Raw genomic sequence first — 23,216 nt, 5'->3', positions numbered from 1 at the left:
TTTCACTGATTCTGTGTTCCATCTCATCAACTCTGCTCATATGTCCCTCCATCATGTTGACAGCCTCTGAAACATTGGAGCTTATATTTTGAATGGTGGATTCTTGTTTTTCCAGTGCCGCTAATGCCTTATTTGTTTTCTCTGCAATGTTTTGCATTGTTTTTTTTTATATGCTCCTAGTCTTTGCTTGTAGCATCCTGTAATTCATCAAGTTTGTCTTTCATCCATTGGATATATTCAATAGCTCCTCTTTTAAATTCTGTGTCAGAAAGTTCCATGAGACTTTCTGGTTTCAGAGTATCCGCTGCTCTTGTGGTGCCCTTTTTTGAGTGACATCTTGCTTTTCTCTTGTATATTGTGTGGGATAGTTTGCTTTCTTCAAGACATTGGTATGTGTTCTTGATCTGAAGACAATGCTCTTGAGATCAGATTGGCAGCTACCAAACTTGTGCGTTTCTCTGACTTCATGACTTCAGAAAAATGTCAGTTCAGCACCTGCTAGGGCAATCTCTTGTTGCTAAAACAGGTCAAGGTGCTCCCGTTTAAAGGCAAGTTGATTGCCCAGACGTGTAGGTACTGGTGTGGAGCCAAATGGGGTGAGGCAGGGAAAGTGTTGGGTGATCGCAAGGGCAGGTCAATCACTTGGAGGACCTTGCTCAAACCTCTGCTGTCGCATTTTGTTTATGACTGGGGTCCTTACTCAAATTCCCGCTGTCTGTTTCCTACCCAGTGGTTTTTCTCAGTGTTCCCTGCCTGATGGCACATACACAGGTGCCCTCACATAACAGCCCCTGCTCCAGCAGGGTCCTGAATCCCACAGGATTTGAAAAGTCAAAGTCAAATTCCCACCAACCCACTAGCCTCTGGCTGGTCTGCAGAGTTCACAGAAGCCAGCTGGCTGGCTCGTTTTGGGCAGTTGGTGTAGCCCAAGAGAGCTTGGCCAATTTCCCCACCTGTGGGCATGCCCTTAGGTGCTCTCCCGGGTAATCAGCAATGCCCCAGTAAACACAGATAAGATCCTACCTGCCCTTCTCCTGCCAGGTTAGTTGCACAACAGCTCGGCTGATAGCTCCGGGTGATGGATGGATCCGAGGTGGCGCCCTGAGGTCACAGGGCTGTGGTGGGGGCTGAGGTGGGTCGTTGTGGAGCTGCAAGGGGGGTGGGGGAAGGGGAGGAAAGCAAGGGGCTAAGGGGTAAGGAGTCCAGGGCTTGGAGACTATCACTAAGAGGTGGGGGCGGGGCTTGGTCACTGCTGGGGGTTTATGCAGCAGCACCCTTTGTGTTTGGGGTCACACAGGTGCGGGCTACAGGGCGGTCTCACAGTGGCGGGTAGCCTTCGCTCCTCTGGCGTCTCACGGTCTTTGCTCCTCTGGAGTTCTGCGGTGGGTGGCCTCAATGTCTGTTTTAATTGTCCAATTGCCACAGTGCTTGTCAAAGCCAGTTCTGATTAATCTCCTTTGTCACTGTGTCCTTTGCCATTCCCTATCACTCCTCCCTGAGAGAGACTTCACCCTGAGTCATAAGGAAAAGGGGATGGCGTATTCTCTTAGCTACTTCCTGCTGAAAAGGGACGCTGTGGGTTTCAGGGTGAAGATCTTCTCTCACTACTCTAAAGGGTCCTTTTGGCAGTAGGAAACACATAGACTATCATGGAGATTGATTTTGTAATTTAGATGCACTGTTATCAATTGTGCTTATCCGTACATGTTCATATCCTTGAAGATGTATCATGGAAGTGTTGCGGCCTGGAAGACACAAATTTAACTAACAAGTTAAAAGTACATGAGTCAAAAATTAAAAAGCAATAATATTCTGAGTAGAGGTTCTAATAGTGGCACAAATCAAGTTACAGAGGGAAGGTGGTTCTTACAACAAAAGGCCTCTAGACTAGTACTTTGTCTATTATAGTGTAGAGGTTAGGAACCACAAGATGTAGAGGCTCAGCTATGTCATTTATGGACAAATGACATTTTTTAACACAAGCATTATTGGCTCTTTTCCTGATCCAGAACATAATAATAACCTTAGAGTCCTCCAGGAAGAATTGTCCAAATATTATTATTTGTTTCACCAGGCTTAAAGAACTAAGTAACAGTTCATAAGATATTTGTTATCCAGTTTCACTCACAGAAATCAATAGAAAAAATAATTTCCTTGGAGAGTGTCTACATCTACTCCCTCTGCTCTCTTTTAAAAATAGAGTAGATGGGCTTTTCGACTCCACATCTGCACCAGCTGCCCGGCAAGATGGAGGTTCTGATTTTGGAACCCTCCTTGTATACTGTCAAAGCCATCCTGATTCTGGACAATGATGGAGATCCACTTTTTGCCAAGTATTATGATGACACATATCTAATTGTCAAGGAACAAAAGGCCTTTGAGAAGAACATTTTCAGTAAGACCCATCAGACGGACAGTGAAATTGCCCTTTTGGAAGGTCTGACAGTGGTATACAAAAGCAGTATTGATCTGTATTTCTATGTGATTGGCAGCTCCTATGAAAATGAGCTGATGCTTATGACTGTTCTGAACTGCCTCTTTGACTCACTGAGCCAGATGCTGAGGAAAAATGTAGAAAAGCAAGCTCTGCTGGAGAATATGGAAGGCCTTTTCTTGGCCGTGGATGAAATCATGGATGGAGGGGTTATCCTAGAGAGTGATCCTCAGCAAGCAGTACACTGGGTGGCATTAAGGGGTGAACATGTACCCCTTATGGAGCAAACTGTGTCTCAGGTGCTCCAGTCAGCCAAAGAATAGATCAAATGGTCACTGCTTAGATGAACACCCACTGTTCCTGTCTCCACACCTCCAATTGCATGTCTACTGTGACTTCTCATCTAGCCCCACAACTGATGCTCTCAGGGTGATCTTGGGGATCACAAAGAATCCTTAAATCTCCTTTTGTGATTGTGCTCCCTCACACACATATTTCCTGTTTTGTTTCATTCTTGCGCTTATGAAAGTAAAGCTCCCAACAGTTTTAGATAAAGGATGAGCAAACATTCTCTTCCTTTCTAGACTAGATTATATGCGGCTCTCCCCAACCCCATGCTCTCCTATCCCTCATACTTTCCTCTTCAGCTTCTGTGCCCTTTGCTGCAACTACATTTCAGATCAAAGCAGAAGAAAGAATGTGCTGAGAGTTTTCCTCTCTTTGCCTTTGCCAGACCTTCATCCCAACAGCCATATGTCCAGCAAGGGGAGGGGAAGAGATAGAATTCTTTTATATAGAAGGATATGGGGGGTAGGGTGGACTGGGAGATGAACCCAATCTCAGCCCTAGCTCCACCTGGCTTCAGCATAGTCTTCTCTTCTTACTGCCCTGTCCTTGGGAAAAGAGATCAAAAACAATTCACAGGGAGAAGTAGAGGAGAAGGAACAGTAATTTAAAATTGTGTTGGATAAAGCTTATAAAATTCCTTTATTTCAGTCACAGCTGCAATCTCTACCCTGATCCTGGCTCATAGCTTCAAAACTGCTGTCTGTGAATATTAAGTGTGGGAGGGTTCATGTCTTAGCCCACTCCCTTATCTGCCCACCTTTACTACCCATGGGATCTTTTCCTGGCTTGTCCTCTCTGTGCTTTGGAGCACAGTCAGTCCTTGGAACTAAAACTCCATTCTAGTCTTGAGAAGAAGAGTTTCTTCTCAGAACTAGGGGAGGGAGTGGAATTTATTACTTGTTCCTCTGGGCTCTGTCAGTCCCCTAGGCTCCCCCACATGCATTCCACTCCTCTACCTTGAGTCTGCAGTCTCTGCTGCTTAACCCTGTCTTCTCTCTACTTCTGCTTCATCTCACATCCAAGCAGTAAGTTGGTGTGCACTTCTCCTGCCTAGGCTGTTGAAAGTTGAAAGGAAGGTCTTTCCCCCCCCCCCCACCCCCCCCCACACAAAGCCTTTGGTATTTGAGTTTCCCTAGGAAGACGGAGAATGGATCTTTTGGGTCTTATTTTTTTCTATTGTCTTAAAATTTTCTCTCTCTCCTCACAAAAATATCTCAAAAAACCTTCTTGAGACTTAAGGGTTCTCTTTTTCCAATAACTGCCAGTTCTCCAAAACTGAAGAGGGCAAGTAGCTGGGCATATTTGAAGGGGTGGGGGTTTCTTTGTGTAAAAGATGTATGTGTGGAGTCAGGAGATCTCCACCTTCATACACTACTCTGTGCAAATAGTAATAAAAGATTTAAAAAAAAAGAGTAGATGCCAGTAGCTACAAACCTTTAGGAAAGGCAGTCAGTATCACACCTGGCAATAGTGGGAAGAGTGTAGCAGGGCTTTCCATAAAGCAGTTTTACTTGGCCTGGTGATGAGTGACTTCTTTTTCTTTTACAAGTACTCTTAATCTCTGCCAGTGTAAATCAAAGAGACCTATTTTCTGTACATTAACTGCAGGAAGAAGAGTTAGTAGTCCTTGTTCAGCTCTTAATCCTTTGCCTTTAATCGTCTTTCATTGTCTTCCCAGCATAGCCACATCCATTTCATGTCCCACCTCAGATATGTAGTTCTGTGAAAGTATTTAGATTTAGAAATAGTTTCTCATCACCAGATGCTCTGCTGCAGAAGGAGGGACAATCTCCTCCTGTACCAGTCAGATGTGATTTGATAGTACACACACACACACACACACACACACAAATAATAACATTAAGAAAAAGACGTAGTTTCTTGTCAAGTGAGAGTTAATGATCTAAACAAATTCATCTGAACATTTACATGCTGTCTCTCAGCTTCTTTTCACAAATTACAGATACAGACCTTATAACAAATATACTGATCTCTCCTCTTGATTTCTTATGACTTAAAATGTAATGTTGTGCGGGGAGAAGGGTGCAATAATGAATGAATGGAATTCCAAAATCTCTGTAGATGTTCATTGAAATGAAAAATAAACAACCTAAATTTAAAAAGAAATGTAATGTTGCTATGCATTAGTGTGTTGGTTAAATTTCTTGGATTGTATCAACAAGTGAGCTGAACTAACCTTTTTATTAAAAAAAGAAACAACAGCCAAGCATCAGTGCAGTAGGGCTCTGAGAGGCTGGGGAACCGTCAGGCCTCTGTCTCCTCCCCACTCCCTCCCCAACAGCTGCATAGGTATTTGCAGAGATCTGACTCTTTTGCCTTCTGTGGCAGCTTTCATTGATCTTTTCTTCAGCTGCAAGGAGACAGGAAAACTGGCTTTGGTGGCCTGGTCTGTAGGGTGTCGCTGACATCTTAGACACTTCATTATATTTAGGTTAACTCTACCACTTAGCTCTGAAGCCGACCATCGTAAATCTTTCTTCTTCTTGTTGTTCAAAGTAAGTGTCACCTCTTTTTAATAAAAGCAGTCAAATATCTTCTATTCTTTTTAGATATTTACAATTCTTTTCTAGTTTCTGTAGGAGCTAGCCTTAAAAGACCCAGAATTAACCAGTCGAGGTTGACTTTCATGAAAGTTTTACCATCCTTATTCTGGAAACTCTGGCAACCTAAAAATGACTATTGAAGCGTAACGATCTTTCTCTCCTTTATTCATTTTCTGTACCAGTTGTTGTTGTTAAGTGCCATCAAGTATAATTAATAATGACCTGGGAACAGCAGATCTGAACCCTGTCCGAACCTGTGTCATCCTTATCATCTCTGATTTACTTGAACCCAGCCACTGTGTCAGTTCCACCATTCCAAGCGTGATGCACCCTTCCAAGTAATAGCTCCCTCTCCTAACAATATACACAAAGTATGTCACTGTCCTGCCTCTAAGGAGAGTTCTGGCTACCCTTTCTCCAAGACATTCATGTTTGTTCTTTGCTTAATCATGAGTCTAGATTATTTACAATGTCAGATTGGTAAAGTATCTGAGAATGAATTCTTGGGCACTATATCTTGTTATTTGGCTATTGAGAAATCTTTTTCTTTTTTATTGTAAGTGAGGTTATTGAATAAATATCTGATAATGAAAGTAGGGGAGTATTACAGCAATAGTTATTCTCATGTATCTTAACTTTACTGGCTTTTGGAAATCAATGAAGATAACACATACAAGTGCATACTATAAATATACCCCAGGACTCTGAGTTAGTCTTTCTCTCAAGGAGAACTGAAGAGGTGGAAAAGCAATTTAAGCAGTCTTCTGATTTTATCTAATAAACTGCATTAGAACCATATGGTAACATGGAGCAATTTGGTTTGTGAAGATGAAAGAACTATGAGCAACAAGAATTATGCTTCCTAGTTTTGTGAAGCAATTAAGGCTTACATTTGACCCTCAGAGAATACATTTTGAACATGGAAGAGGAAGGAAAAATTGTTTTTAATCTGTAGATGAGAACAAATTTTTATTAAGTAAGAAGATAAAACTCAAGAGAGAAAAGGAGAGATTTGCTTCTCAAGGACCTGTGGCTTTTCCAGCATATTTAGAGATTTTTCTGGTAATTCCTTAGTGTGTGTAAGAGAAAAGAGAAAGGAGTTAAGATTACTACCAGTTTCCAGCCTGCTTCCTATCAAAATTGGTATCATTGGCAAATGCTGAAGCACATGGGGAAAGTAGTTTGGGAACTCTTTATCTGACAATTGTTAAGTAAATTTTAAAGTTCTGAGGCAAACAGCCATCATTTCAGTTATCATGTGGGAAATGGATAGTTTGTAAGGCTCCTGCAAAAATATTCTGTGACTCTTGATTTTTTTTGGTTTTAGTAATTTTACTCATAATAGTCCAAAAAAAAGAACCTAGAAACAATCTAAATGTTCTTCAGTAATTGGATAGTTAAGTGGATTATAGTATCTCAGACCATGGAGGGAACAGATATAAAAAGAAATGTTGATAAAAAGAATTGCAGTACATGAATTTGAGTTCTACTGTTAGTAATGAAACTCAAGAGAGTCATTTAACTTCTGAAATTTTTTCTTCTCCTTCACCCATGAGAAGAGGAATAATGTCTATGGCCATAGAACTATTGAAAGGATTTCAAATTATGATGTAACGTATGCACACAGTACCTGGATGTCTTGTTTTATTGCACTTCATTTTATTATATTTGAAGAGATTTCATTTCTCATAAATTAAAGGTTTGTGCCAACCCCAGGTTAAGCAAAGCTTTTGACACCCTTTTCCTGACAACATATGCTCACTATGTGTCTCTGTGTTAAAATTTGGCAATTCTCACAATATCTCAAACTTTTTTTATAATGCTAATGCATATTGAACTGACTGCTCTGTGTTGTAAGCCCAACTTTTGTATACACTGGGAACCAAAAATCCATGTAACTTGCATTATTGCAATGTTCACTTTATTGTCATACCTGCAACTGAACTCATAGTATCTCCCAGATAAACTTCTATAAGTAGTGCACAAGTACTGGAATAATTTATCTTTAAAGACTAAAGCAGCTTGTTTCTTAGTTCACTCTCAAAACACATGTGTAACTAATTTTTGTCAAAGCTATTGAGGACCCACTGCTATCAGTATCTCATGTTTCTTTAATTTTAAGAATCACACATACCAACAACAACCAATTACAAGTAGTTTTGGGACATTATATGCCAGGTGCTACCTAGGCCCTTTCCCTCGATAACATTTAAATGGTATGTGTTTTTAAATCTTGCTTGGAGAAAGGTCCTGGATCTCTGCCTTGTGCAGATGCTACTTTAAGGCATAATGACAGCCATCTCTCCAAATTCTTGCTTCACATAAACAGTAGCAGCAGCAAGTACTATTTCTAGAGGGTTTATCAGAAATGAAACCAGGCACTGTTCTAAGTACATTAAAATGTGATCTTAAAGAATCTTGAGACAAGGACTGATATTTCCTGATTTTACTAAGAACCTGAGGTTTAGAGAATTAGTTAACTTTGAAAGTGTAGCTATATTGGATCAGGTTGCCTTTGATTTGCATAACATGTCTAGAGGCTTAAGGTGACAATAAAAGTCTTAAGAGGTTAAAATTTAATTTAAAAAATTAAAAAAATAAAAAAGTCTTAAGAGCTTGCAAAGATGCTTTCCTTTGAAATCAGTAGTTCCACATCTCAGTATATATTGGTAAACCCAGTTTCTCACACCTGCATCCCCAGTTCTTGGCATTTTGGAGCTGAAAGGTAGTGGTTGTCGGAGCTAAAAGAGTTTCTGGGGCAAAATTATTTTAATAATAGGAAATTGGACACAGAAGTTAAGGAATGGATCCAGGTCACACAAGCTTAATAATAGGAAAGCTAAAAGACCTCATAATTTTTTAGATTTAGGTAATCCAGTTTTTTTGCCAAATGAGTTGATGGATCCATGACTCCATGACCTGTTGGGTGCCATTTAGTCACCTGTGACTCAAATTAAGCCTACGAACTACATCAGAATCTTGTACTGCCCTGCACCACCCTCATGATCTCTGACATGCTCAAGCCTGTGTCTATTGTCAGTCCATGTCATTTAAAGATCTTCCCCTTTTTCACTCATCCTCTGCTTTCCCCCAAATAATATCTTTTTCCTAGGGACTAGCATCTTTTTCCTAGGGACTAGCACCTTCTGGCAGCATGCCCAAAGTATATTCAGTGCAGTTTTATCATCTTTGCCTGTAAGGAGCACCTTGGTGACACTTCCTCCAAGACACATTTCTTTGTTCTTTTAACAGCGTTGTACATTCAATAGTCTTCTCTGTCATCATAATTCAGAGGCATCGGTTCTTTGGTCTTCTTTATTCTTGTTTAACTTTCGCATGCATAGGAAGAAAATGAAAAGTCCATAGCTTGGGCATCTTTGCCCTCTAGCACTTTAAAGAGGTCTTGTCATCAGATTCTCCCAAAGCAATGGATCTTTTGATTTCTCGACTGCTGTCACCATGGGTATTGATTGTGGATCCAAATAAAATGAAATCATTGACAACTTCATTCTTTTCCTCACCTGTTACGATTGTTTTCTCTCTAGAGAGAGAAATACTTAAGCTACTCATAATGGTGCAGATGGCTTGTTAGTACAGCCTAATAACCACAACTCTTGAGTCAATTCCGACTAGATGGCACATAACAACTTCACAATAAATCATGAGGTTCAGATCCACCTAGAGATGTCTCAAAAATAAGTCCTAGCTATTTGAGGCTGAAAGTTCACAGTTTTGAAAATTCTTTGGAGCTGTTCTGCTCTACACACATGGTGCTGTTATGTGATGAACTGATTTGATAGCAACAACAGCAACTCCTAGGAACATTTTACTACAAAGAATTCTGTATCCTCTTTAGTTTCAAGTTATAAAGCACCTTTAAACCAATGTTTTATGGTGAAGAAACCCACAATTAACATCTGCATTTCATAGGCTAGCAATCATTTCATTTATAACAATATAAATGAACTAGCATTTGGACAGCTTTATACTAACATGTTTTCAGAAATCTAGATTGATTTCTCTTATAGAAGCCATAGCAATATATACTTTTTGGGGCAAGATTTCTTTAATACTTACCAGCGTTACATAAGAGACTGAACCCAGAGTATGTGCTATTTTCAGTCAAGTCACAAGAATTTGGAATATAGTGTGAATGCTGTTCTTTGTTTAGATACCAAGAAATCACCAGTTTTACTATGCAGAGCTATAGTCAAAGTCTGTGGTTTTTTGTTTTTGTTTTTGTTTTTTAATTTGCTTGGCTGCTGTTTAACTTTATCAAAGTTCAAAGAAATAAAACTCTTTAAACTTTGATAAATGTTGATAGTTGTAGAGGGGCTTCAGGCCTTTTGTTCATAGGGATGCTACGAGTTGCTGTGCTCGACTAAGGACTTCAAAAGTGATTCACTGAATAATGCTGCTATGGACATTGGTGTACAAATCTTAGTTTTGCCTCAGTTCTCATTTTCTTGGTGTATCTTGAGGTTGTACAATTTGATGGGGGCAGGGTGAGGGAAATTGAAAGAATTTGTTCTTAAAAACAATATATTTGAATTTTGTAAATAAACGAGTAGAAAATTAAAAAAAATTCACTGGCCCTAACTCTGAAATTGTACAGCTCAACAGGAACATATGCTTTATTTTTTTAAACTGTCGTTTACTATGTTGTTGTTGTTCTTATTGTTAATTGCCTTTGAGTCAAGTATGACTCGTAGCGACCCTATGAACAAAAGGCTTGAATCCCCTCTACAACTATCGACATTTATCAAAGTTCACAGAGTTTCTGAAGGCATGTTATATAGGAAGTGGATGCCACTCCTGCTTCCGATTTTTCCTTTGAAGGTGTTAATAACTCACTCCTCATATAATACCAAAAAAAGCCTTATTTTTATTTGACATTTTCTCAGTCCTACCAATAGATACCAAGTTGCAAACTATTGAGTATTAGCTAATTTACCCCAGAAATGTGGTGAAATTTGCATTGAATTTATCTACTTCAATCCCAGCATAATTCGTCTTTATATCAGAAAGTTGGTGCCACTGTAAATTTTACTTCTGTTTTCACCTTAGCAAAGGGAGCGAGATCTTACAACATGGAAAATGTGACCTTTGAGAGTAGCTTACAATTGTTTGTCAAACTGAATTGGACCTGCCAGACCATGTAAACCCTCACATTTTGCAGAAAGCTTTATTCTACCCACAGCTTTGCTTAGAGGTAGCACATGCTTTTCCATGTGTGTGATTTGACTTTCCATCACAGTCTCCTTGTAGATGAGCAACAGTTCTTGTCCTTCCTGTGCCAGATTTCTTTTAATGAGAGAGAATCCCAAGTCCGTCTAAAACTGTGGTTAGCAGGGTGGCCATCCCAAGCTAACTTTCGTATTATTAGTTCTTCAGTTTTAGATATGCTTCAGGTGAAAGCAGAAGAGGCAGAGGAGAGAGATGTGGGAGAGATGCTTGCCTCTTCCTTTTGATCCCTTGCTCTGTCTAAGGAGACTTGTCCTGAGATGGAAGTGGAGGTCCCAGCCCCGCTTTAGGAGTTGTTTTTCCTTCCTCCTGGGCAGCTGTCCTTAGAAAGGTAGAATCGGGATCATTATATAAATATAATGTACAGAAAAGCATAGCCAGTGCATGCATGCATTCATTCATTCATTTATTAGCTTTGTTAGATATTTGTATTGTCTTTTAAAAATAAAGAAATAATTTATTATTCATGTTTAAAAAAAGACAGGTGTACCTATAGAGTCTAATAAGATTTGAGAAAAAGGGACATTACTAGTGTATAACAAAGTGAAAGGACAGTGAAGGAGCTAAAAAAAAAAAAGCTGGAGAGCTAATCCAGCAATGGATTGTTTGATAATTTTAGAACGAGGTTTTTGGCTTAAAAGTCAAGACAGTAGGAGAAATGGTTTCTGCTTACCAGGAGGCAGCAGATGAGTTCCCAGACATCATTAAGAAAGGCATTGAGGAGAAAGGATATCCCTGAACAGGTTTTTAATGCAGATGGAAAAAGAAAATGCCACTACCTTTTTTGGTAAGGAAGAAAAGTGATCACTGAGATTTAAGGAAGGGGTAAGCTAATTCTACTGTTTTGTCCAAATACAGTCAGGTTTATAAATAGGACTGCACTTATCTATAAAGCTACTAATCAGCACCCAAACCTTGAAGAGCAAAGATAAACACTTTGTTGTAAGACTGTAACATAATATACAGAATTTGCATACATGTAACATACAAAATGTTAATTGGTAAGCCTTCAGGACAAAGCAGTCTACCAGTTTGGGGAGTTAGAAATTAAACAAGGATTATCACTGCTCAAGTGGAGGTCAGAACCCCTGAATACATTGTGTAAGAGTCAGCTGTATGTAAAATGAGTTGATATTTTGTTTGGTTGTGTGTTTGGTTATTTTAATAACCCTTTGATATGATGATTTTCTCAATCTCAGTTCACATCAGACCTTTAAGTGTCAGAGCCACGTTTGAGTTACTCTGAGAAGCTGACTCTGCTTTATGAGTTTCTTCTTAGACATTCTTCCGTTGACTCTTGGAATGTCAGAATATGCTGATGCCACTCATAGAGATGAAATGGGGTAATCCCCATATGGTGCAGATGACTCAGACATTTGAATCCCTCCATTCCCTTGGCATACTTTGTTTTGGTGTCTGCTGTGCATCAGGCCTGGTACTTGCTCACTGTCTGCCTCACTGCTGTTGAGCCAGTTCCAACTCATTGCAGCCTTCACTTGGTTTTCTAAGATTTTACATTGTAACAGACTGAAACTGACTACCCTTCTTTGTCCCTTAGAGCTGGTGGTGGTTTTTTACCCCTGGAGACTGGCAGTCTTTTGGTTAGCAGCATTACTTGCCCACCTATGCCTCCAGGGGGCCAGTGCTAGGGATGGGGGGAATATTGTGGGAGGACCTGTAAGACCAGGAATTCTATAATATTGAGTGTTAGTATAGGGTGGAAAATGAGCTGCCTGTATGCATACACAGAGTAGAGAGGCTTGATATTTGCACTAAAAAAATCAGAATTTCTAACTTGTAAACAAGAATATTTTCCTTCAAGACATTTATCGCATTTGAGTACAAAATGTTAAGTGTAGTTTTACTGTTTTCTTAATTTACAGGCTTATCCCCAAATGTAGGGAAGAGTTGGTTAAAAAAGAAGAATAGATTTAGTTTTACATTAAAGTGGTAGGCCTATCTTTCGGCGATCTTTCTTAAAAGGACAGAATGTTTAGTGCCATCTGTCAATGACAAATAACTATTTTTGTATGATCTCTAGTGTTTGTTTCATAAGTGGTTGTATAGATGACTTTTGCACCTGTTGGCTTTGACAAGCATTATATATCAAATATAGAGAAAATTGATTACGTGCAGAGAGAAAATGATATGAATTGAATTCAGAACCATTTTCTGTTTCTTATAATAAAATGATTGCTCCAAGAATTCCATCTGATGACAATAGAAAGCCCACTGCATTTTATGACATAACTGATAAAATCTGCATCCATGGTCTTCCAGTAACCTTTATACCAGCAGATGGTGGGCATAAAGATTCATTCATCGTTTATTTACAGTGGACTTTATTTATTCTGGTGTCAACATCTGCCCCAGGGAATGGATAATTAAATTCATATGTGAAGCTCTGGGTCATTTGCTTCCTTTCAAATTTGTCTTCAGAGCTTAGTTGTTAGGAGTCCATTCTGTGCTCTAATGATTCATGTATTGTGAAGCCATTCAGTAAATTGGGTTGTCAGGGATTGCCAGGAAGGGTTTTGAGGTCTTGTTCCTGGGAGGGGGCTGCAGGGCTTGCATGTGTGATGGCTTGACTAGTGGTATTATGTAACTTTTTCATAAAGCAGGTGACTTTTTTATCTTTCTCTTCATGGACCTCTTTCCTACCTCCCCAAGCCTCATATGGATGTGAACACAGGTATACAACAGCTGACTAAATGTAAACTCTCCACCTTTTCTTTCCTAACAGGCAGGGCAAGAGTCCTTTCGCTCCATCACAAGGTCATATTACAGAGGCGCAGCAGGTGCTGTCCTAGTATATGATATTACAAGGTTAGAAACTGGATATAGTTCACTTTAGTGCTTAATATGGAGAATTTCTTAGTAATAAGATTACCAATACTGAATATGGTATATACTGAATATACTTTGCCCTTTATACTCTGCTTATTTGTCTTTAAAATTTGTATTTCTTACATCTAAATTTACCACAGGAATCTACAACTGAATTCTTTTAATACAAAAAGGCAGTCACAAATTTATCAGTTTTGTGTTATTATTCATTCATTGGAAGTTCATCAAATGATACTACATTTCATTTCTAAACTGAAATGTAACTGTCGGCTCAGAAAGTCTACTTGAGAGCTGTTTCTCATTACATAAATGGTTACAGCTAAAAACAATTCTCTTTAATGGAATACCATTCATATATATTCTTTAGCAAGAATAAATTACTAATCAAAATATTATTTGTGTTTAGGAGAGATACATTCAACCACTTGACAGCCTGGTTAGAAGATGCCTGCCAACATTCTAATTCCAACATGGTCATTATGCTGATAGGAAATAAAAGGTAAAAAACTCTGAGATTGAATTTTTACACTCATGTTGAAGGCTGTGCTATTTGTGTAGCTACTTTTTCTTTTGTCCAAATGTAAATTACTGATTTCTTATAAAATTTTGAAAGTTCTAAAGTATTTCTCATTAATAATAAAATAATTTTAAAATGGATAAGAAGGTCTGAATTAGGATACTGAAGAAAATGGCAAATAAATACATGAATGTATTTCTAAATACTTTACTAATTATGAAGCTGTGGTATATTCACAAATGGAATACTAGGCTGCATTGAAAAACAAAGAACACATGAAATATTATACAAAATGGGTGACCCTGGAGGACATTATGCTGAGTGAAATATCTCAATCACAAAAAGACAAAAACTGCATAGTGCCACTATTGTAAAATGGGACTGACGTTGGCATTGGGGGGAACCTAAGACAAGAGGGGACAAATAATGTATACTGCACTGAAGCAGATGAAGGAAAGAACTGTTTAAAAGGAATATAGGATTAGGTATTATTTTCACGACAAGATTCCAGAAAAAGAAATGCATAGTAAGGTGGAAAGTGGACTGGGGTGGGGGAGAGGACTGTATAACAATGAAAGAATTTTTTTTTTCTTTTCAAAGAGAAAAATGAACTGGGGAGGGGAGGGGAGGGAGGAAAATGTGCAACAATGAATGAATGGGAAAAAATTAAATCACGGGTTGGTTTGCTGACTGAAAGGTTAGTGTTTTGCATCCACTAGCCACTTCTTTTTTTTTCTAATTTAGGTTAGCCACTTCTAATGACAAAAGATAGGTAACTTCTTTTGAAGATTGACATCCTCAGAGACTTGATGGTAAATGACTGTGAATCAGAATTGACCACAGTAGGTTTGGTTTTGGTGCTGTATCATTATGTTATTGTTGTTGTGTGCTGTTGAGTCAGAACCAACCCATTGTTTAACCTCCAGAGGCAGTAAATCACACAGAAGGAGATTGCTCATCCCACAGAGGACCAGGTGGATTGAAACCACATGCCTTCAGGTTGGCAGCACAGTTTATTACCACAGTGGCATTAATTAAAAGGATTGCCGCTGTTGTTGTTATGTGCCATCGAGTCATCTGCAACTCATAGTGACCCTATGTACAGCAGCCCTAAACCCTGTTCTGTCCTGTGCCAATCTCACTCTCTCCAATACACCTACTCTTATTACCCTAGTCACTGAATCAACCCACCACATAGAGGGTCTTCCTCTCCTGCACTGTTCCTCTACCCTCCCAAGCATGACATCTCTCTCCATGGATTGGTCCCTCCTTGCAACATGTCCAGAGTATGTCAGAAGAAGCTTCAGAACCTTGCCTCCAAGGAGCAGCCTGGTTTTACCCTCTCTAGGATGAACCTATTTTCATAGCAGTCATGGTATATCAATACTCTTCACCAACACCACAGCTCAAAGCCATCAATTTACCTTCTATCCTGCCTAGTCATTGTCCAGCTCTCTGATGCATAGCAAGTGATTACAAATAACATGACCTGTATCCAATGCACCTTAGTCTCCAGAGTGACATCATTGCTCTTCAGGGAGAAGTCCCTAAAAGCAGACTTTCCCATCACAATACATCTTTTAATTTCCTGGCTGCTGGTGCCAAGAGTGTAAAAGGATTAATCATATCAAATATTGGCAAGAATGTGAACAAACTGAAAATCTTTTTTTTGGGTTTTTCTTTTATTGGGAAAAACGTATTGGGGGTACAAGGAGGTGAGATTTGGGGGCAGAAGGGTGAGGATGGACCAGGATGCAGTTGCAGAGCTGCACAGTTTGGTCGGTGGGGGGAGCAGGTGAAGGAAATGATGAGGGTCCAGTGGAGATCAGATGCTACAGAGGAATGACAAGCATTTTCCAATGGTAATTAAACCAACTGTCTTATTGATTTGGGAATTGGATGCCGACTCTCTGGCTTCTTCATGCTGAACAGGGGCATAGATGTAAAGGGGGAAAGGGAGGACGCTTTATCTCCTTACTGGTGGTCTTGGGTTAAAGCTGCTTGCCTTCTTGCTATGTTAGAAGATATTTTCCTGTCATTTGCTCCCCTCTGGACTGCAAAGTGTTTTCCCAGGTGGGTCCAGTGGGGATGGCTGGTTGAACCCAGAGGCTCCATCCTCCTTTGCTTCCTTAGCTGTTGGTTGTATTTCCTTTTTGTCACTGGCACTGGGTTCAGGGTCAATTCTGGAATAAAACTCAGTGTTAAGGTTACCTATAGGAAAGGGAGCAAACCTAGAGAGAACAAACTTGTGAGTTACAAATAGAAGGGCTTTGAGGATGTTGCTTTCAGGTTTACTGAGGGGGAGGGTGGCAGAAGGTGGCCTAGGTAACATTCTCTGGATACCCTAGGCATTCTTTTTTTTCCCCCTTCCCCACCCCAGGGTCAGATGGCACAATCTGGGGACTGAGGAGCTCACCCTGAGGGCCACGACGGCTCACCCCGAGCCAGGGGCCGAGGGCAGCCCACCCCGGGCTGAGGGCCGCGACGGCTCGCCCCGAGCCGGAGGCTGAGGGCAGTGACAGCTCGCCCCGAGCTGGGGGCCGAGGGCAGCCCGCCCTGGGCAGAGGGCTGCGATGGCTCGCCCCAAGCCGGGGGCTGAGGGCAGCCCGGAAACTCTTAAATAATGTTGTTTAGGATATAAAATGATAGGACTGCTTTGGAAAATAATTAGGTAATCATGTAAACATCCAGTTGCTATTCAATGTAGGAATTTCATTCCTAGGTTTTTATGATGGTCATTCAGTCAAAAGGTATTTCTACTAGGGTTCCAGATTGTGCATACATGAGTTTCTTCTAAATAAAACCTCATGCTTCTGTGATCAATGAATGACTCCAGACTTTTCCTAAATCCTCTAAAGGCTCCATAGGTAACAAGGTAAACAGTCTCCTCCCATGCGATTTACTGCCTCTGAATGCCTGCTTTGGAGGATCAGTTGGTTCCAACTCAGTAGTTTATAACAACAGTCTCATTGCAGTGCCTTAAAAGGGGAGGGGGGCGGTATGTGTCAAAAAGCATTGTGTGACAGCTGGCTCAAAGAGCTAATCTCCCATCTGTCTTTGAAGAAGCTGATGAAGAGGCTGCTATGAAATAAGTTGGCACCAGGGATGAGTATTGAATTTACCAGTATGATCCAGAGAACAAAATAAAATCAAAACTGTGCCTTCCACAGGTCCCTTTCCCCAGGCTTTTACTGAACCAGTAAAATTCAAAGTAGAAACTTGAGCTCAGAACGTTACAGCAGCTGTTTTTTCTGATCCTAAGATAATAATCTTGATAAGTTTGATGCAGGGAACAGGACAGTCACTGGGACTATTATGGAGAAGTTTTAAGAAAATGGAAAGCTGCAGTTATGAGAAAAAGGCCAGGAAAGTTGCTCCAGAGACTTCTTTTTCATTATGACAGTGAGCTCCTGCCCATCTTTGCGGATGCCAGGGGTAATCCAGTAATAATTCCATGGGGAACCGGCCACCCTACAGCTGCTGCAGCACTTCTCTTGCCTTTTCAAACATCTTTTTGTTCTCAAAACTCAGTATTTTAAAAAGCCACTTTATGAGTCCCTTGGAAATGGCAAACTCTAGTTTTGATGTGATATCATGTAAATTGAAGAGAGATAACTAAAAAGAATAGTGTCTTCATTCCCTAATACTTCAAGCACCACAAAGTGGGTAAGTGGTTTTAAAGAACAGGAATTTCTCTTCTCACAGTACTGTAGGCTGGAAGCCCAGATCCGAGGCTTTGCTCACTCTTCCTTCCTTTGGTCATCCTAGACTTTCCTTGTTTCCTTGATTTGAAGAGGAGCCTTAGATGGTGTCTGCTTGTTTGCTAACTCAGAAATTGTTATATTGAGTATGCCTCATGGGGGGCAGAGAGGTGTGCACAGTTCACATCAGTGAGAACAAGTTAAAATAAGGTCCAGAGGGGATACCAAGTCCAAGAAATAATGTGATTCCATGCAGAGAAAGCTGAAGGACATGACTTGAGTGACTCTCAGTCTGAGCTCCTGATAAAAACCATCATGATGATTAAACTGCTGGGCCCAGTCAGTCTTGCTGTTGAGGTGATCCTGGCTCAGTGACCTAAAGGGTGAGGTGGAGTTGCCTTGTAGGTTTCTAGAGGCCTAAAACTTTAGGAATGCAGATTGCCACAGCTTTCTCCCAAGGAACAGCTTGTAGATTTGAACTGCTAGTGTTTGAGTTAGCAGCCAGGTGTTTCTCCTCTGTGAACCAGAGCTGATTCCTGTTTTCTGAATAGTCCATTAATAATTTTCATCATTTAACCCTATTACTGTGAAAGATTTTATCATCTAGAAATACTAGTAGTGGAAAACTAGAAAGAACTTAAAATGTGGGATTGTTTAAATAATAAAGGACATGGGCATAAAATGATATGAAAGGCAGTTAAGAGAGTTTCTTGGCAATTGTATACAGTTAAAAATTAACTTTTCTTAAAAAGTGATTGCCAAAAGTGGGACTGATTTCCAGGATTCGTATTACATCCCTTCCGCTTTGTCTTCCAGCTTTTTGTTGCTGTTACTGCTTTTGTTTTTATTCCTAGTAGAACGTCAGTCTCATAAGGCTAGACATCTCATAAGGCTAGACATTTTGAGGATTTTGATGAATAATGTATCCCCAGATCCAAGAAAGGGTTTGGCATGTGGGACCTCCTGAGATCACAATTGAATAAATGATCCTTTCCTGATTATACCATAATAATTTTTTCAGACTTAAAGACTTATGTCTTTTATGTTGGTTTTCATTATGCCATTTTGCAGAATTGTCACAAACATTAGCAGCATGTGACATAACCTTGCAGTTCCCATCATAGTATTTTATATCTAACTTGCCAGCATTTCAGAAGTAATATATCAGTATTAGTATCTCCACTTAATGCTTAGATGACATTCTAGAAACTGCAAAACATTTTAAAGTATAAAGTGAAGGGCGCAAAATATTCATAGGAATCATTCACAATAGTTCCAGTTTACGAAAATAACAATGGCTGATAATGTCCTGCTATCTTACATACTATAAACCTAATAAATCCTTTTCCTGGTCAGTAGATTTGCCCCTTTTTACCCCCTCCCCCACTTTGGGCCACGTTCCCAGTGGCCACCCTTCCTTCCCACAGGCTCCAGTGATGATCCTCCTCCCCACTGTGTCCTGCCAGAGCCTTAGCCTGTGCTTCTGAGAGTTCAGTTATATTCTGCGATTTTTTAAGTCGTTCATAGAAACTTGGGCATTTTGGTTGAAGAATGAGGCAGCTGGCTTAGTCTTGCTCTGTTACTTAGAAATTGTTTTGAACAAAATACTCCCCTTCTGGGAACCCAATGTATTCAAACACCACAAAAAGAGGGGAGATGTTAGACTAGGTTCTCCCTCCAAGTTTCCTACTTTCTCTTTAGTTCAGATGTTCTAATGCTAGAACTCAGAACAATTTTTCTGCTGAATTATTAATTTATTGAAAGTATATCATGTTTACAAAGAGATCGGAGTAGAAGACCCTGGGATAGACTAGGTGAAAAACTTTGGGACAAAACTTGAAACCATAGTAAGGTCCAGGCCTACTGGTCCAGGAGAGCCTGTAGAAGAAGCCCAGATGGTAGGGCTCTTGGTCACTCTCCACTCTGAATACAAACTCACCCCATAACTCAACTTTCAGGCCTGTGAGATAATACGCTTAGACTAACCAACTGTGTAAGGTCAGAAGGGTAGCATTTGCCCGTGGATAAAGCCCGGAAGAAAACAAGGGTAGGATACCAGGATCAATGGAAATAAGAATTATAGGTGGGAAGTGAGAAAAGTACCATTAGAGTGTGGGCATTATAATTAATGTTATAATTATTTATAAGATGTGTATAAACTATTCAGAGAAAACTAATGCCTTATAAATTTTCACTCAACTAATAATTTATAAATAAAGTAGGTCATGTGCTATTTAAATACTTTAACCTTCGTAATATCAAGAATAATGCAGTTAATGTGTTAAAATTAATTGAAAGTTTAGAAATAGACAAAGATAGTCTAATATCACTGAATTGTACACATTAAAGATTTTAAATAGAAACATAGCATTACATGTTGTTGGGTACTATCGAGTTAGAAACAGCTCATCTGCGTATTTCATCACAAAAAAATTGTCATTAGTTGAAAGGATGATCAGTGTAACTTTGAATCCCATGGTGCACTTTTTATAGATACTTCTGTATCATGTTGATTAATAAAATGATTCTTTCTTTACTGGTAAAGTGATTTAGAATCAAGAAGAGAGGTAAAAAAAGAAGAAGGTGAAGCTTTTGCACGAGAGCATGGACTTATCTTCATGGAAACTTCAGCCAAGACTGCTTCCAATGTAGAAGAGGTAAACTGCCTTTTTGTTTGTCCTCTTTTACATCAGTAAAAATACTTTATTTATTGGTATAACTTTACTTATTGGAATTTCTGTTATAGCTCATAGCTTTGAATATTATCAAGTAAAAAGGGATACTTGAATTTCTTCCCTTTGAAATAAATGCCTCTGAAAACATACATTCTTCTCTTTGATACATCTTTGTATTTCCCCTAAAAACTTTTCTTTTGTTTTATTGAGGGGGGGGCAACACTAATGAAATTTTAAATAGTTCTAGAAACTGAATAAATATTTGTAGCTATTTTTTACCTTCTTCTAGCTAGCCTCAAATGTTTGTTATCTCAAAATATTCCCAAATCATTTGTAGCTATTTTTATCTACTTCAGTTTAGATGCCAGCCCTGGTAGCACAGTGGATTAATAACCACACTGCTAACTAGAAGATTGATAGCTTTAATCTGTCAGCCATTTCACAGGATAAAAATGAAGCATCCTGCTTCCATAGCCATCTACCATTATAGGACAGTTCTGCTCTGTACTGCATGAGTCAGATTTAACTTAATGGTAGGGGTTGGTTAGTTCTTATTATGTCTGTTGAAATACTGCTGTGTGACATTTTACAAAGCATGGAAATTCGGCCATTGTTAGTAGGTGACATATACATTATCTCACATACTTGCATTGAAACTGAAAATTTTCTGTACATAATTGTGTTTTCTTATGTGTGTTTGGATGGATGTGGTGTATACTCTACCTGTATGGTTGAAAGTTAATCTTTATATCTTGCAGGAAAATGTGTTACTGTGCTCAATTTTATATATAAAAAAGAAATGAACTTCTCCAAAGTATTAAAGAACGATCATGCTCTTATTTATTTATTAATGGCTAAGTTGTGCCTGCTTCAAGAACACATGATTCAAGGTGTGTCTTTTTAGTCACCTGCTGTACATTTAAGAGCTCTAGTGTCCTAGTGGCAAGAAGCTGCACTTCAGTCCTGCAGGCTTGGGGTTGAGGCCACCAGCTGGCTCTAAGGGAGAAGGATGGGCAATCTTCTCCCAGGTGCTTAATTGCCTCTGAAGATCCACCGGAGGGTCAGCTATGGGTCAGTTTTGACTCTTCGGTACACAGTAGCAGCTATGCATTTGAGAGCTGTACATTGAATAAAGATGACAGAAGAAGGATCAATGCCTTTGAGTTTTTTATTTTTTTAAATTTTTTTTCCCCTTTGAGTTTTGATGTTGGAGAAGAGTACCGAGTATCCCATGAAGTGCAATAGTCGCTATAGAAGTAGATTTAAAGCTATTTTACAGCACCACTGCATAGGTTTGAACTGTCATCATTAAGATGAATAGTCTAGCACAAATTGTACCACCAAGAAATCTCTCTGTGACAATTTTACTTTCCTGGACAATTGTCTTTAATTTGATCCGGGTGTCTTGTGTGTTCTTAGAATTGTAAAAGCAATACGGGAAAGTGAGAGCTAACCAGACTGTAGTGAGACTACAGCAACCTGGTGGAACCAGACAGAGCCAGGATTAGAGCCTTTGAGACAGCAACCTTAACCCCAGGAGAGAAGAAGAGCAGAGAAAACAGGGCACATCCTTCTGGGCCGGAGGTTCCTGTACTAGAGATTCTTGCTGTTAACTGTGAAGCTCCTGGATTAATTGAGAAACTGTGTCTTGACTGAGAAACTAAACTAATTGAGAGATTGTGACTTGCTGTTAACCTGATTTTTGCTGAGCCTTGAGTTACACTGTGTGATATTCTTTGCCTTCCTCCCTCTCCCCAATCTGTTTCCCTAATAAACCCCACAACTACAAGTAAAAAGACCAAAAAAAAGGATATTAATTTGATAAGAAAAAAGAAGTTTTCCCAAAATATTGTAGTTTATTTCCTCTGGGTAAGATGTAAGAGCAGCTGGAGAAAGGAGTTCTAGAAAATTATTGATTAAAAAATCCCCTTGTTGTGAGAGTGACAAGAGGATGGATGGGGTCCTGGACAACAGCCAGCACCTGGAGAAAGCAGTCAGTAATTCTGATTTAGAATAGTATTTGGAGCTCTTCTGAATACCCCCTGAGTCATAATTTAGCTGTGGTAACTCTCAACATTGGTATTCAGAGTAATTAACACACTTGGCTGTTCACTAAAAGGTTAGGCATTTGAGTTTACCAAGAATGCCTTGGAAAAAAGACCGGACAATAGAGCAGATAACCTGAAGTTTAGTAGTTCAGACCTACTAGTTGCTCCAAGGAGAACGATAAGGCAGTCTTTGCTTTATAGCCTCATTAGCTCTGTTGAGGGTTGGCATGAGTCAGAACATACTTCATAGCCATGGATATAGGCTTGGTAAATTCCCTTGGTGCTGTAAACCATTTATACACTTGGCTGGTCACTAAAAGGTTGGAGGTTTGAGGCCAACCACAGGCAGCTTGGACAACAGACTTGGTGATGCATTTCTAAAAGGTCAACCTTTCAAAATAGCACAGTTCTGCTCTGACGCACATGAATCATATTAAGTTAGAATGGGCTCAGTAGTAACTGGTGGTGGTCATATCTCTTGAGTTGCTCTATAACTGTTCTTAATGCATTTTTGTACAGGCACCAGCCAATCTTTTATCTATTGTAGCCAGTAACTAAACTTGATAATATAAATACATAAAAGTGACAGTTAACTTTACACAGCAAGACCCAAAAGAAATCTCATCATTCCCTATGTCAAGCTTTGTGTTATATGTGAAACATTAAGCGGTAGCGTTTTTATCAGTGTGAATGTCAAGACATCTGAAATATAGCTTTACTTATTATGTATTTTTTTACAGCTTCTGTCATGACAGAAATATCTAGTCACATATCTCTTTTAAACAGTTTTCTCCCTCCTCTGTTTCAGTGCAGTATACATTATTGAACCCATCTTACT

At 39.5% G+C, this 23,216-nt stretch overlaps 1 protein-coding gene and 1 pseudogene across 1 annotated transcript in view; both read left to right on the top strand.

Moving 5' to 3' along the window:
• Positions 1-23,216, top strand: part of LOC102843776 (ras-related protein Rab-2A-like) — a 124,591-nt gene that overhangs the window by 57,739 nt on the left and 43,636 nt on the right. Inside the window, exons 4-6 of the mRNA XM_006900734.1 lie at positions 13,334-13,416; positions 13,844-13,936; positions 20,201-20,312. Coding sequence (XP_006900796.1) covers positions 13,334-13,416; positions 13,844-13,936; positions 20,201-20,312 — 288 coding nt within the window. The remainder of the gene's footprint in view (positions 1-13,333; positions 13,417-13,843; positions 13,937-20,200; positions 20,313-23,216) is intronic.
• LOC102863621 lies at positions 2,248-2,781 on the top strand (annotated as a pseudogene).

Source organism: Elephantulus edwardii, unplaced genomic scaffold (genome assembly GCF_000299155.1).
Source record: "Elephantulus edwardii isolate Elephantulus edwardi_28Jun2011 unplaced genomic scaffold, EleEdw1.0 scaffold00292, whole genome shotgun sequence".
Classification (NCBI taxonomy): Eukaryota; Metazoa; Chordata; class Mammalia; order Macroscelidea; family Macroscelididae; genus Elephantulus; species Elephantulus edwardii.
Note: the sequence above shows the minus strand (reverse complement) of the source record. Positions and strands in the feature narration are given on the sequence as shown.